Raw genomic sequence first — 16,887 nt, forward strand, 5'->3', positions numbered from 1 at the left:
TGAGTTATTACCAGAAGTACAAATACATTTTGTCATGACCTGGTTGCTACTATCTAATCGTCAAATAAACAGTGAAGGTAAATCAGTTTCAGATACACATGAGAATTAAAATATCTGATTGCTCCTTTGGATCGTTCTATTTGCATACCAGAATGCCAACATTGCCCAAATCTACATTGGACATTTCACAGGTAGAGGGAAGAATGGATTCAGTTAAATTCAAGCTAATCCTGGAAGCAAACATCCCACACAGCTGAAGATGAAGAGAGGATGTCTTCTACAGCAGGATAACGATCCTAAACACACCTCGAAATCCACAATGGACTACCTCAAGAGGAGCGAGCTGAAGGTTTTGACTTGGCCCTCACAGTCCCCCGACCTAAACATCATTAAAAATCTGTGGATATACCTCAGAAGAGCAGTGCATGCAAGGCAGCCCGATAATCTCACAGAGTCAGAAGCCTTTTGCAGGAAGAATGAGTGAGAATCCCCCAAACAAGAATTGAGAGACTCTTAACTGGTTATAAAAAGCATTTAGAAGCTGTGGTACTTGCCAAAGGAGGCGCTACTACGAACTGACCAGGCATGATGCTCAAACCTTTGCTTCAGGCCCTTTTCCTTTTTTGTTATTTTGAAACTAGAAAACATTGAAATTAAAAAAAGTAATCTTACTTGAAAGATTGAAGAAATGTTTCATCTTTAACTCCTCACAGTAAATGAAATTCCTTAAACACCTCAAAACATTTTCAGTGCACATAAAATGCGATTTACATTTTCAGCATTGGCATCATTTCGGCAAATAAAATGACCGTCACGAAGCGGAGCACTTTTCCAAGAAACCCATTATGAGTGCTTTTCATGAGTACATAGAGCATTGGTCATCATGAAAAAAAGTTTAATAATTTTAAAATTCATATTTTAAAGACGTAATACAAATGTAATTAAGTAATCCTTGACAATTTTTTTTTTCAAATGTAACCATGGCGGATTAAACATACTTATTTTTTTAATCTGATTACACAATCCCAATAACTACCCAGCCCTGTTGATTACTGACTGCACAGCATGTGCTTGAAAGCGCAATTGTGCAGAGTGCCACAAGAGGGCACTTGGACAACAGTCACCAGTCTTTCCAACATAGACATGGTCTTCAACCATGAGGTTGTACAGTTCCTACGGGTGTGTTGAAGCAGTGTTGAAGAATATTTAAGAATTTAGGACACTTAGGTTCAAGAACTTTATTACCTTAGTGGTGTGCTGGTCAGGACAGATGAGCATTGGAATAATTGACAATCCAAGAAAAGGTCATTTAACTTCAAACACAATAACTATAAACCTAGGAATAAGGAAATAACTGAAACAGCACAACAAATAAATGAATAGTTCTTCTAAGGTTACTATAAATGCATTTTCATGTACTCAGTCCAAACATTTTGAAGGTAGGATGAGGCGGTTCCACAGGCAATTGGACTATTGAGATAATATATTGTAATAGAGTCTGTAATGGCAAAACTTAGATTCTTTACTGTTAAGTATTCAAAACATAGTTTGTCTGTCAGATGTAACACTGTTTAGATGTAATGTAAGCGCAAAGTCACTGTACATGTACAACCATGAAACTCTCCACAGCCATGTTATTTCCGTGATGACTAGAAGGTTTATTAGGTTAACTTAGTTATCATAAAACTTAAGTTAATAGCCCGAGCTATTATTTGCTGAAATCACTGAAATCAATGGGCCTATATTTGGGACAGGCCTTTAATTCCTTTCGCACAAAACTGTTGCTCAGCAGAGATGGGAAATACAATCAAACTCTTTATTTGAACCAGTATGAATATTACTTGTATAAAAATTAGGCTTCAGATAATATAGCAATTATGAATCATTAATTTGATCTAGCTCTGACAGACAGCGCCTTAGAGAGAGAAAGTTACGGCACTCGAGGATTATGACACCTGGCATACCGACACAACATCACTTTATCCTGTTAAAACAATACTCACAACTTGGATTCATTTTTATGAGAAACCCTTTTGATTCTTTTGACCCTTACAGCCTAAAGGAATATGAATAACTTACAGGGTAATGGAGGGATGGACATATAATTTGAGGTGGCCAACAACTAGGTTTTATACATCCCAAGAACTTCTATTAAAAAAATTAAGTGGTTGGCAGCCAGACCAGGCGTCTAATTTGTTTGTCAAAATGTGTTGCCACACCGGGCTAATAAAAGGGACTGGGCGTTTAATTGAAGTTTTACGGTATACTTGCTCAAATTGATCGCATTATATCCATTATCTTTACTGTTGGGATCACTCTGTTTGAGTGCAATAGAAAACAGAAAATTGAAATGTATGTGTGCTCCCCTCCCCTACACGAACTGTTGCTCCAGCATCATGATTTGTGTGCAGAGGGTTAAGTGTAGGCTGTGATTTGGTGGAGAGACATTCATTTACCTAAATAATGCATTACACATAAAATCCCCTGCAAAACATTGCCCTCCTCTTATTGATCTAAAGGGAAAAAAGATTTGTCTCTAAAGCCCGTGTTTAGACCCATTAAACAGCTTTCATTCTTTCACAACTCAATAAATTAAAGACTTTCTTGTCAGGCTAGTGAGATTAACAGATTCACAAATTCAGTTTCTCAGAAACATCTTACCCTGCTATAAAATAAGTCAAGTAGTGTATAACTTTGTAATTATAATGTATATTAGCCACATCCTGAACACCTCTGTCGGCATTTGCAGAAACACTGATTTCAGTATCAGTCAGAAATAGGTATTTTTCTGTTTATAAAGTCCCAGATTAGTGTTGCTACTGTGTTGTTTGGGAAATTACAGCCCTCATTATACTTGACCTCCTTCATACACTTCTTTGATCATCCAGTAATGCGAGTTCACTTTAAAAGCATCCGACTCAAATACAATAACAAGAATGTTCCTTTTGTTAAAACAAATGACAAAAATAAACCAGTCAGCAGGATTACAAATATTCATTTATGTTTTTTGACAATCAAGGACAAAGTTAATGCAGTCAGGTTTATATTTAATGAGATAGATGTTTTTCAAATGTGAAATAAGTGTCAAATCATCATAAATCCTGCGACACTGACTTGCATATTTCAGATTTTTCCTTCCCTTCTCTTATTCCTCCTTCATCCCCATCAGACTGCAACAATGCACCTTTCTCTTTCCTCTCTTTCCTCTCTTTCTTCATCATGCCGTTGCCTCCTCTTCCATCCTCAGCTTGTCAGTTAAGCACCATAGCAAAAGGTTCAGAGTCTGTCCAGGACTGCCTGCTCAGTAGTGTCAGGGTGTGCTTTGATGTAAGCAGTTCTTTATGGAGGTATTATATTTGATTGATGTGGAAACGTCTGACAGTACACTCTGTTCTCAGATATTTATTTGTGAGTCAATGATGCACACTCAGAAGCTGCGCCGCTGCTAAACAGCCCTCAGCCACCGACCTGCTGAAGTCTCTTGCTTTATGCTGAAGCCAAAAAACTCTTACATCTGCATTTTTTTTTTTTACTCCAGACTCTGCTGGCTCATGTGCTTATCACTTTCTAACTACTCATCAGTCACGGCCGTGAAATCTGAACAAAATAAACATTTAGGCTGCGGTCACACAGCCATCAGCTTGGGAAAATGATGTCACTACATTGTTGCCCACAAAAACTTTGACATTAATCAACATTCAGGTTTTTTTCAGCTCTGTGAATGAAATAATAAAAAAATCAATTTCTTGCTAATAATTAGACGAGAGAATCAATACCACTCATGTGTCTGTAAGCTAATATGAAACAATAGCTCACATGTGATTAGCTTAAAGGCTAGAAGCAGGGGGAAACAACTAGCCTGATTATGTCTAGAAACTCTTGTCTGCCAGCATCTCTAAAGCTACCTTTTTACACATTATATCCTGGTTGTTTAAACTACACAGAAACACGTAAAAATGTGTGGTTTTACGAAGAGTTACATGCTGAAAAAAACTTCTCGGTCAGGTGCAGTGACTTCCTGGAGTATTGTCATCGCATTGAAGTTGCCAAGAAGGTCTTACAGACTACCCACTTTACTGCACGACACCTCACCTGAGATCTTTTACTAACCCTAATCATACTCTGTGCCCGCAGCTAGACCTAACTGAGGTTGCTAGGCAACTAGGGGAGACCAAATATGCTTATTTCCACATGTCGAACTATTCCTTTAAGTACTCTGCCATTACCAAAGGATGCTTCTTAAAGATCTTGCAATGAGACTTTTAACAGGAATTGTGACTTGGATCATACAGTATATGACCATAAAAGATATGCCAATACTGAAAGGATAATCCAACAAATATCTGTATAAGTGTGCGGAAGTTTTATGCAATGGAGCAAAATTTTGGTGTTCTGGTTTACATTTGTAGTCCGATATCAACCAATCACGTTTGAGTGGCAGGTGAACAGTCTATGTAGAAAAGCAGAAGCCATTAGCTAAAATGCAACCTTGGAACCCATTAGCTATGGTCTGATGATGATTTAGCTTTTTAAAAGCTTCTTCTTTTTGTGTTTTTGTTCTTTAAACCTGCATTCATATGCAGAAATCTGCTTATGGAGATTGGATGATATGAGCTGCACATGGAAGAGGAAGTCTTGGCTTGGGTATCTGCTTACCACACTGAATTGTTTGGAAAATTGGCTGTTTCTCAGTAGAGGCTTATTGTCGTCAGACCCATAGCCAATGGATTCAGAGATTGCTGAGAGCATCATTTTGATAGTGTTAATATGTTTGAGAATTTCTAACTCATCATAATCTCAGGGTGCTTTCAGACCTAGAGTTGTCTTGCTTTGGTCCAAATCAGGGACTAAATTTGTTACAACGCTGCATAATTGCCTAGAGTTGGTTCGTGTTCTCACAGCAACATTTACAAGCAGACCAGATAAAATGTCTTGTGTGAGAAAGCTGCTCTTGATTGGTCAGAATTTCCATGTGGGAAAAATCCAGGAAGTAAACAAAACGTTGAAGAAGAGTACACTTGCAAGATAAATGTGACACTTTCTAATGTCACAATGGAGGGACAACTACGCAGGTTGATTTTAGCGCTGCTCATCGTGGACTATATTGCTGTCATTGTTCATTTTAGTCAAACCATACAGTTTGAAAACGAGGCGCGGCTCCAACTAGAAAACAATGTTTTGATGCATTGGATGTGCTGAATGTGCATATTAAGGCAGTACAGGAGGAGGTGCACATTAATAATCCTCCAGGACTGTAACATGCTCATGTTTAACCCAAACAATGTGTCATGTGACTGCAGTTGGTTCAGATCCAGGTCGGAACACGTTCTCACCACAAACGAACCGCACCAGAGTTCATTTGTAACTGGACTGAGACCACCTCTTCAAGAAGGTCTTGGTCCAGTTGTTGTGGTGCACACCTGAGTGTGATTGCTGTGATCACACCTGCCCAAATGAATCACAGTTAGCGGGCAAACGAATTTGAGTTCAATTGAACCGAACCAAACAGGGCAGGTGTGAAAGCACCCTAAGTTTTGACTTGTATTGGTCAAAAATATCCTTCGGGAAAAGGTTTGCCATATTTTACACATGGCAAAATATTTAATTCAATTTCTCAGTGACAAAATAAGCTTATTGTGTCAAGTAAAAAAAAAAAAAAAAAACATCAAGGTTGATTTAAAGATCCAGTGTGTGTACGATTTAGGGGCATATATTAGCAGAAATGGTGTATAATATTCATAACTATGTTTTCATTAGTTTATAATCACTTGAAAATAAGAATCATTGTGTTTTTGTTAACTTAGAATGAACTGTTTATATCTTGGCTACACACGGAGCAGGTCCTCTTCCACGGAGTCCGCCTTGATGTTCTACAGTAGCCCAGAACGGACAAATCAAGCACTGGCTCCAGATAGGCCGTACATGTTTTCACGTCCGTCACCATAGTTGTCCCACACACTTGTTACATGGGAGAAGTTTCACGAGCCAGCTGCACAAAACACCAGTTTTCTCCTTAAGTATGACACTTAAGACGTAATTTTTCCTAAGCTGAGGGACATACTTAAGAGTGCTGCACAGAATCCCTTAGACGGTTTGCTTAGTTAAGTAAAAAGATTTTAAAGTAAATACTACAGTTTCCATGATAACCATTTGTTTGCTTGCACTCAAGCTTGCAACACCTTAAGTCTTTTGTGCAATGGTTTAACTAACTTTAAGGGATTCCTTAAGTATAACACCAAGATAAGGAGAAAACCTAAAATACTTAAGTGAACATTTTAAAGAAAACCTGAAGGAGAAGATGTGTTTTGTGCAACTGATTATATTTTAAGAAAGCCTTAACAAGGAAAATCTTAACTTAAGGTGTTTTGTGCAACCCCACTGCTAGTAGCCACTAAATCCTACACACTGGACCTTTAAGGTAAATATATCTGCTTAGTTTTTTTTGACTGAGTTGAAAACTACAACATAATAAAAACAACCTATACTGACATGGACTTGAGGGTAAACTGTGTAACATCAGATCTCACAGCAGTTGGTCGCTTGATTAAAACATAATGAATGGGGTCGTTAAAGTCAAGGTGTAAGATTGACGAGCTGATAAGATCCCAGTCATGCTCCGTGAGGTTAACTAAATTTAAAGGAGGCGCAACGGGGATATTCCACCTGGTTAATTTCCTTTAGTCTCTTAATGTTAATACAGTCAGTTCCCCGGGGCTCCTCAGTTCATCTGAGATGCAGGGCAGGAAAGCTCTGACCTTGGCCGACCTACCTACAATTACATACACGCACTCAGCAGCTGACATAATGGATGCACATACATAGTCTCACGGTGACAAAACAATGCACTCTGCCTCTCCATCTTTCTCTCTCATCAACATTCTCCCAAACACACACACACACACACACACACACACACACACACACACACACACACACACACACACACACAATCGCCCACCCTCGTCCGTCTGAATTAGGACTAATAAGCAGGTGAATTGTCTGTGGTTGAGCCATTTGCAGTGACCTTGGCTAACTGTGGTTTGCAGCGAGGGTCAGGCACACAGGCAGTATGAGTAAGTGGACTGTGTGGGCACATTTTGTGTACAAATCAACGCAAGAAGAAAAAAAAAATCATACTCACCGCACACCACAGGTCTCCCCACAGAATTGGTGGTCTGATTAGATGTTGAAGTGACGAGCTGCATAAATTTCCATCTTAATGATGCAAAACTCCTTTTCAAGCTACTACCTTATTGCCTCGAGCTAAAGTTGCTAATACCGCCCATGTGTTTTGTGACATGTTGACATAGACATATTTGCTAATTAATACATTAATTAGCTGCACTAATGAACTCATTCGCATCGCTGGGTGTGTTAAAGACATCGTGGTAACAGCAGAACAACAGGCAGCTCAAGTGTTGACTGCAGTGAGGAGCAGAAGGAAATATCTGCTAATGCAGGCTGAAACTTTGGAGAAGAGAAAAAGCTGATTATACACATTTCTGTTTTTATACATACAAAAAATGTTCATATAACTACTCTTCAAAGCTTTCTGATATGCAAAAGTAGTCATCATTGGAAAAGAGAGAACCCAATGGACTATGGAGTGTTACTAATACCCCTTTTCCACCAAAATTAGTGGGTGTACATGTTTTTTAAACAGGAAAACCAGCTGAAAATAGGTAATAGACTTATTTCCCATTTCCAGTACACTAGAGCCATGCACACAGCTCTGCAGCAGACGAGTTGTCACATTCGATGTCATGGACAGGACAGAAAACAGGTTCACAAACAGTAGAAAGCAGCATGGAGGCCAGTGAAAATGTTATGGTGGTTACGTACATTTTTTTTATATCTCTTACAAATTCAGTGTCTTTCAAACTAAAACTAATTTGGGTCTATGTTCGAGCGCTGCTTGATGGAGACAGATGGTATTTTGATGGCTCGCTATTGCTTCTCACCAGTAAAGGGGCTAAAAAAAACCATGTTCACCTAGATGTTGTATTTTCATCACTGCTGATTGGAGCTTGTGCCGATGAATGCCCGTGACTACTCATTTGACCTGGGTGTGAATGCAACCGTAACCTTTCCCATTACATACAAAAGCCAGATATTAGCAGGTGTAAGAGTGGTTTTTGTGCAGTGAGAAAGGTCTAAAGCGCTCCATACAGCTGACTCTCAGTGGGTCAGGTTCATCTGTGCTAGTGGCTCCTTTCACATCAGCACTGACCTGAATTCTTTGAAGCTTTGATCACTGACATTGGAATGAATTCAGTATTCAAATGCTCAGTTTGTATGTTTATACATATCTCTCTCCCTGTCTAGATAGATAGATAGATAGATAGATAGATAGATAGATTACCGCAACATCTAAATAGCCCATAAATCAGTCATTCTCAACTAGGGGACATTTAAACTTAGTGACAGTTTTGTCACTCTGATTCACTTATATCTAACGTCAGTCACCAACACACCAGCACCTCTGAAACTGGGACAGTTTGACCACACATGACAGGCAAGTCAAACCTCTGGAAAAGTTTCGAATTTGTGAAGATGGCCCCCAAAAATCAAGTGCCAGATCTGCCACAGGAAACTGGCATATTATAAACCTACAATGAGCTCGGCAAATCACCTGAAACTCTAAGTTAAGGCTTAGTCATCTTGCAAAGTTTTCTTTGTCCTAGCTATCATGGCTAATGTTACTGCAACCTGCATGCTAACAAAGTGGCTAATTGTCACATCATTAGGTGCAGCAACTTAAACTGATGTTTCAAAAATGTCCAAGTCATTTTGAAGCTTTGAATAATCGTGGATATTTCTCACTCAAGTTCCAGCGCCCAAAACTAGGTATTCAGAACAGCTGTTTTTCACATACAAGTAGTGTGTATTGATTATAGCTGCCTTATACCCATTACATTATCTTATCTTACTATATAATGACGAAAACTCTGTCTGTGGGTGTGTCTGTCTGTGTCTCTGTTGTAACGTTTTTCTCCTCACTGACTTGGTCAATCCATGTGAAATTTGGCACAGTGGTAGAGGGTCATGGGAGGATGCGAATGAAGCAATATTACATCAATTGGCCAAAGGGGGGCGCTATAGCAACCGATTGAAATTGCAAACTTTGAATGGGCATACCTCATGCCCTGTATGTCGTAGAAACATGAAACTTTGCACAGAGATGCCTCTCCTCATGAGAAACACATTTGCCTCAAGAACCCATAACTTCCGGTGATATAGATTTTCCGCCATTTTTAATTTTTTGAAAAACACTTAAAATCGATCTCTTCCTAGGAAGTTTGACCGATCTGCATGAAACTCTGTGAACATAATCTAGGGACCAATATCTAAAGTTCCCTCTTGGCAAAAGTTGGAAAACTTACTCAAACTGAGCTTCTATAAGGCAATGAATATTGCGGAGGGCGTGGCTCATCACATAAAGGTGTATAACATCTCAAGGGTTTCACCGATCACCACGCAACTTTGTAGGCACATGACCACACATAATCTGAGGGGATCCCTCCATTATTGACCCCATCAAACAAAATGGGGGCGCTATAGAGCTAATTTCTTATCTAGGCCTAACCGCAATATCGATTTTGACCAAACTTAGTAGATATGTAGAACAGGACGCCTCTTTTTTTTGCCTATATTTGACAGGACAGTGAAGCATGACAGGAAGGATGGGAGAGAGAGAGCAAGGAAGACATGCAGCAAAGAACGAAGGCTGAATTCAAACCCCCACCGCTGCTACAAGGGCTAGCCACACCTTTCCCATGTGAACTACCAGTGGGCTCCACTTTTAAGTCAATACAACATATAAATACTTTAACTATCTGCCTTTCAACGTGCTACCTCAACTACTAATGTACAGTTTTAGTCCACTAACTATCCCACTTTTGGCGATGGTACTACTGTACTTTCAATAAAGTAATCATACTATCAAATTCACAAAACCTCTGTCTGAATACATTGCTCTTCTTAATGGGTTCAGTTGACTATTTAATCTGCAATTTCCTATGACCTGCATCCCAAACACACACCATGTGAAACTGTACGTGGGCAACTGTGCACTCAGTGGGTGTGGACTAGTATCTGTAATTAAAGAAAACTGCATTAGTGTGGTAGGTATGGTCGTCTCTGAGGTTGAGATTGTTTTAACAAAGAAAAAGGAGGAGGACAAAGAAGCTCAGTGTTACAACATTTAGAGCGTTCAGACCTCTTAGAGAAGATCAGTCATAGGCTGTACACACATATATCATATGGCTTCACAAGGTGAAATATGGGAATAAAGAAGGGATTAAAAACATAAAACAAGACAGAACTTGCTGACTTGTGCGAGTGCGCCTTGAGAAGTGATTTAAAAGATTAAAGAGATCTCACTGGTGTGAGCTCCTCTGGCAGGTGTTCAGAAGTTTGACAGTAAAGGTCCGGTCACCCTCCACTGCAAGCGGGGTCGTTGAAACAGCTGCTGCTCCGACTCATGTGGGGATGAAAGGTTTGAAATGTTGCTGGTGGCGAAAGTTCTTTTGACTCAGTAAAAATCCGTTTTGATATCCTTCGCTCCAAGAAAACATCGGCAGGTCATCTGGATAAAGGATTTAAGATGACAAATCTCTGAAGAGGTCTAAACACAGCTCACAACATTGTTGAATCTGTTTTCTTCATTGAATTTTCTTATTGGTAGAGCTTCAAGTCGCATTGAGCATTTTTTCCGTGAATTTTAATTAAGTTCAGCTGCAGGTAACTGCTGACCTGAAACATACAGCAGGTGTTTGTCAGAAGTAGGCAGGCTTGTCCACTTAATGGGGCATGTTGACCAAAATGGTTAAGTCAGGTCAACAGCTTATGTGATATGTCAGAATGGAATGACCCCTGTGTGTCAAACATGCAACACTTGACTGTCTACCTTAAGAACAAATTGTAAAGCTTCTGAGGATACTGGGGTCCCATTGTGTCATTACCTGTATTTATGTAAGGTTTACAAGTTAACTTGTGTTTCAGTAATTTCTAAAAAAAATAAATAAATAAATAAATTAAAAATTATTAATGACATATTTACATGTTAAAGTATTCACGGCAGCATTGTTAAAAACAGTCAAATAACATGCTGGACCTGCCTCAGTAATTGTCACACGCATTTACCTCAGTCTGTCCTTCTAGCTTCTCATTGGCTAGTTAAAAACATGTGACCCATAACAAGGAAGTGTAACGAGGAAATGTTGTCGTGGTGAAGCTGCTGAAGTGTGGAGAATAATGCTGTTTAAGAGAATATTCGTCTCCATCCTGCTGTGTACTCCCAACAAAAGTAACCCAACCGCCATACATCAAATCTTCACGGTAAATTTACATCTACATGGGGAGCGTCCGCCATGTTGCACTGGCATGTTTCTACAGTAGCCCAGAATGGACAAATCAAACACTGCCTCTAGATAGAGCCGTTCTTGTTTCCCTGGTTTGCGTGTTAGCCACCATAGTAAGCAGCCCCTTCAATGATGAGCGGTGTTACACTGATTTTTGACATGAAGCTGCTTTATTCAGTATTTTTACCAGTTTAAATTACTTAGTCTCAGCTCCCGGTGAAAACCTCCTGAATGTCTGAATCTCAGGTTATCAGAGAAAAAAGGTGAGCACACATTAGCAGGTGCTGGGCTAGAGGCCTTTCTGTGACAAGCCCAACAGCATCAAAGCAACGACGACAGATGAAACTGCATTATTTTGGTTATTTTTACCAGTTTTAATCACCTGGTCCATTTCTTTTGGAGAGGAGAAGACCTCTGCGTATAACTCGGCTCCCAGTAAAAAAACTTCTAACCAGGAGTTCATGCTTGGCACATGGGAGAACTTTCAGCTGGTTGCAATCCACAATCTTCACCATGAGATCTCACTAAATCCTACACACTTCTCCTGTAACACCAAAGAAGTTAAAAGTCAGATACATCAGCGCCATGTTAAACTATGTATTTGCCCCTGTGTACACGAGTGTATGTTTCTATGGCAACAAAATCAGTTTTTATGGTGATGCAGTGGAAAGTCCAGAGAGGTCTGCCGTGGATGATGAGTTGATATTTGGTCTAATAGCTAACGTTCTTAACTGTGTATCTATCTATGGTTATGTATGAAATTAAAGAGGAAGTACATGGCTTTAGTATGCTGTATGAGGCGTTTTTTATTTCAGAACACAAGAGGAAGTCACACTTAGAAGCAACACTTTGTTCTGGTTAAAAGCTGCATTGGTGAGCCTGTGTCAGTGTTGTCAGTATAATCAACTACGCCAAAGCTACACTTACAGTCAGGAGGAAGGAGTCACCTTTATTGGCAGCAAAAAACAGACAATTGTTTTAACGCTTTCCCTTTTTAAACAGCACTCCAAAGTGCACCAAAGTCTGCAAGGTAACAAGTTTTTTGATAGCTTGGCAAGAAAAGGCAGTTTAAAGATCGAGTGTAAGAATTCAGGATGTTTCTATTCATTTATTCATTTAAATGTTTCAAGTAAAGGTTGGACAATCTATCTGAAAAGGGTTATGATAGGCAGAATACTTTAAACGCTGAACAGAGTATGCACAGAGAACATTTTTGTGAATCTTGCTCAGGTGTAAAATGGTTTCTATTGAGAAAGGTGAATTTGCTGAAAACTGCTACAGGGCTTTCTGGGGTAGTAAACACAACACGCCAGAGAGTGAAAATCTGGCACCTAATAATCCCCATGTCCTATTTCTTTCTACTCTGTTATTTTCCCTTTCCCCTCTCAGAGTGAGGACCTTCCCTAAGGATTCAGCCTTACTGGGCAGGGACACTGTTCGGGCCCTGATGTACTACGCCCTGAAGGTCTGGAGTGACATCGCACCACTGAACTTCCACGAGGTGGCCGGCAGTGATGCAGACATTCAAATCGACTTCACTAAGGCCGACCACAATGATGGATACCCCTTTGATGGGCCAGGGGGCACCGTGGCGCACGCCTTTTTCCCTGGTGAGAGGTTCACAGCTGGGGATACACACTTTGATGATGACGAGGCCTGGACCTTCAGATCACCAGGTGAGGAGCTTTGCTTAGGCGCCAGGTGTTGTGCGCATGTGTTTGAATAGGCATGTGTTATGTTAATTAGTAAAGACAGTGTGTGTCTGAATCAGAAGAAGGGGGAGAAGATGGAAGTATGATGGAGAATGGGTATGGAGTGATATTCTAGGAAACATCTCATCAAAGCATTTCTTAGAGACTTCCACAGCACTGTAAAATGAGGAGAGACAGTCAGTGTGTCTCGTAAACTCAAAGAAAATGAAAAAGAGCCTGAGAACTGTTTTGAACTTCCGTGCTCACCAAGACTTCTATATCCAAAACTAGAACACTGACTGCATTTTGGAGCCAAGCTGTGCGTCTACCCCTTTGTTCATGCTCCAGATTCTATAATTAATATTTAATTTGTTAGAACTCTGAATATAACATACAATGGCTTCAGACGCAGGACTCAGAGTAGTGACTAAAGCAGTGGTGGTTGTTATCACAAGCTTATTAGGAGGCATTACAGGCGTCCTTTCATTTTCCCCAACCACCATAAACAAACAATCTAATCTAATACACCTCTGACACCCATGAATTCTTGTTTTTAGCAATTAAAAAAAAGAAATTGAAGTTTACTGATATTGATCCCACTTGATTGCTGAATAAGGCCATGGGGTTTTCAGAAGAATTGAGTGTGTTGTTTAGAATTTCTTAACAAAAGATTGGGTAAAAAAAGAGACAAATGCACCCCATTATTAGTGATCAAAGTGTTTCTACCTGACAGCAAAATGTTGCCTTCGATTTATGGCAATAAAAAGCTGAAAGGAATATCTATCAGACCTCTAAGTAGCACTATAATCTGTGTTGTCAACTAACAGCTGCTCCAATGACAATTAATTAAAGACTGATTTGGACACAATAGCCCCTTTCACACATGCACTGGAAACCTGTAATTATCTCAATATTACCCAGAGGAGCTGTATGTGAGCATGCAAATGTTGGAATCAGTTGGACTGGACATTAAATGGACTTCACTCTGCCAGCTCCCCAGTACAAAGTCCGTTTAATGTCCGGTTGAGCCCACGTCCAGCGAGTGGGCGTGTTGATGGTTTCTATCAAACTAGAATAAAACAAACATACAAGGGTAAAGAAGAGGGGTCATTTACACAAAGACAGTGAGGGCAGCGACTAAAGGGAGAGAAAGCCGATGCCGAAATCATCAGACAAATTCAATGAATGGCAAGAGATTCTGTTGTTTAAGACCAAATTAAGAACCGGTACCTTGACTGCAGTGTAATTTGCGCCATTTCCTCTCTTGTACGCTGTACCCCGACACCACCCCACTCCTAAACCAAATGAATAATTTCCCTTAGAATGTGTCTGACATGGTTGATCCCCCATTGTGTGCTAAATATGTGAAAGTTAGCCAGCTGCTGACTGAAGCTTCATTATTGGTGTACAGATGTATGAGTGGTATCAATCTTTCCATCTAACTCTTCGCAAGAAAGCTAATAAAGGTATTTCTGAAAATGTCAATTTTTCCCTTTATATAAAAAATCTGATTACATCTTCCAACACTGTTGAGGTTGTCATTAAGGGGGTGTTTTACACCAGGGACTTGGGCTTGTATCCAAGTACACTAGACCCCAAAGTCCAGTTCATTTGATTAGAGTGAACACTGGGTACCTTACCAGGGCATGGTACGCGGATCTGTGCCCAAGTCCACTTTCAAAGCTTGAGTACAATACATACGAACTCTGGTATGGTACGCATCAGGGTTGAACACTAACAGGACTACAAGATGTTTTGAACTTAATTTAAAGCAACACTTACCTTTCTGGAAATTTTACGCTTTTCTTTGTTTAGGTTAAAATGCTATTAATAAGCTGATGACACACTAAAATGTAAGTGAATTCCACCAGAGATAAAAACTCATAATTGTACCATTCTCATATGGTTCTAAGAAAACTCCGACCAATCGTTGCAATGATTGGCCGAGTGCCCTGTCTGTCTTCCCCACGTGGAGGCCTCCGACTGACTGACTTTCAAAACTCGGGGTTGCGTTTGACTGTGCAGGACAGGTAACATTATGTTTGCTTCTAATGGCTAACGTTAACCTACTGTAACGTGGGCTCTGAAACATTAACCTTATCTTCCTTGTGCGTTTCCACTTACTAGTAACGTTAACGCTACTATCTAACGTTAGCACTGTAACCTTATTCTAAAACTCAGTCATCACTGACTCTGGTTGAGTTTTGAAACTCCGGGGTTGTGTTTGACTCACTTGGTTGTAACATTACACTCACTCTCCTCTTCCGTGTATCTAACATTACCTTACCAGCGTCTACCTCTATCATAGACCTAATCAGAATGTAATGGAGGAGGCGGGAGTTGTGGATGTTCAAAATTTTTCTAAGTGCTGTGTGAAATGCAAGAAAGGTAAGAGTAGCTTTAATACTGATGCCTCTATATAAGTTGGCAGTGTAACCCATGGACAGACTCAGATCCAGCTTCGCTGCTGCCTTAGACCATCAGTTTAAGCTACAAGTTCAGGCAAAGAGCTCCATGCCCAACAGCAGTGGCTCCTCCTCCCGCCAGGACCAGAGCTTTATCTTGTTGCTCCGGCATTTCCCACTGCTGACAATCCCTGGGACGGCAGTGTCTATCTGTGCCGCTCTTTTCTACATTGTTGCACAACAAAATTATGACATAGATGATGACGCAAGTGTACTGGAAAGCTGAGCGGCAGGGGAGTGGAGAAGAGGGCAGCTGTACTCGGGCATAGAACAAATCAATTGTACCTAATATGAAAATGCCCTTTATAATGACCAATGCAAATTGGGCACTTATTTCTTGCATTTCCAACAAAAATTATACTCGTGTGTAATAACATGATGGTCACTTGGTTTTAGACAGATAGGACACAATTCTCCATGGCACACAGTCCTCTCATGATTGTGACCAAAACCTAAGGCTGAAAAATAAGATCCTCAGGGGTGTTACAGGCTCACTTTGCTGTCCTCATCCCCAGAGATGGAGCTTAAAGTTTGTTGCGAGGGTGTGGATGACACTGACTGTACCAGCTGGTGAGTCTATGATGCAAGCAGGACCCGTGTTCATTTCAATTCTTTTGCTTTTGCCCTGGTAAAGCTGTGAACCATATGTTACAGCTGCTCAATCTGCTCCAATTAGACCTCACAGCAGGCCGCAGCAGTGGCAGGACATGATGGCATGATGCTGTCGTAGTTTACAGAATCATCTGCATAGATTTGGCTAATGGGAGCAGGGCAGTGGCGCAGGCAGGGGTCAGAGGTGGGTTCTTGTCTTGACCCCAATCTATTTCTCTCTTCAGAATCTTTTCAACATGATGGCAAGCGATGATTTGAACAGGAGTAAAACAAAGAAAATGAAAACATGCCGGCTGCGAATCATCTTACCTTGTTAGATGTTTCTGCTTTCAAGGTTACTTCTTTTACTCACTGCAATGAAGGGCGAAATGTACATCAAATAAAACACATCAGACTTTTTCATTTGTAAATCAGGCATCTGTCACTTCCTTTCCGGCTGCTCTCTGTAAAGGCACTTAAGCCCTGTGTTTCTTATGGCCAATCGATGCCAATAAAAACAACCCTGCACTGTACACTGCTGCCTTGGATTTTGTTAGAATCTTTTAGAACAGAAGTAGGATTTATGTGATTTTAGATATAGATAGTAGACTACTGACAACATTATTTGCACGCTATAAAAAACAAGATATTGATCCCCTCCTTGAAAGTTTTGCCTGTGCCCTTGTGATCTTTGCTATAGTCTTACTTTGAGACCAAATGCCTTTAGCGATTTGGGACTTCACTCTAGGCCAAGGCCCTTGCTAATTATACAATTTC

General features: G+C 40.2%; 1 protein-coding gene across 1 annotated transcript in view; it reads left to right on the plus strand.

Moving 5' to 3' along the window:
• The window catches only part of mmp17a (matrix metallopeptidase 17a), a 140,879-nt gene that overhangs the window by 92,542 nt on the left and 31,450 nt on the right, over positions 1–16,887 (plus strand). Inside the window, exon 4 of the mRNA XM_033645963.2 lies at positions 12,753–13,039. Coding sequence (XP_033501854.1) covers positions 12,753–13,039 — 287 coding nt within the window. The remainder of the gene's footprint in view (positions 1–12,752; positions 13,040–16,887) is intronic.

The sequence above is a fragment of the Epinephelus lanceolatus genome, chromosome 19 (genome assembly GCF_041903045.1).
Source record: "Epinephelus lanceolatus isolate andai-2023 chromosome 19, ASM4190304v1, whole genome shotgun sequence".
Taxonomy (NCBI): Eukaryota; Metazoa; Chordata; class Actinopteri; order Perciformes; family Serranidae; genus Epinephelus; species Epinephelus lanceolatus.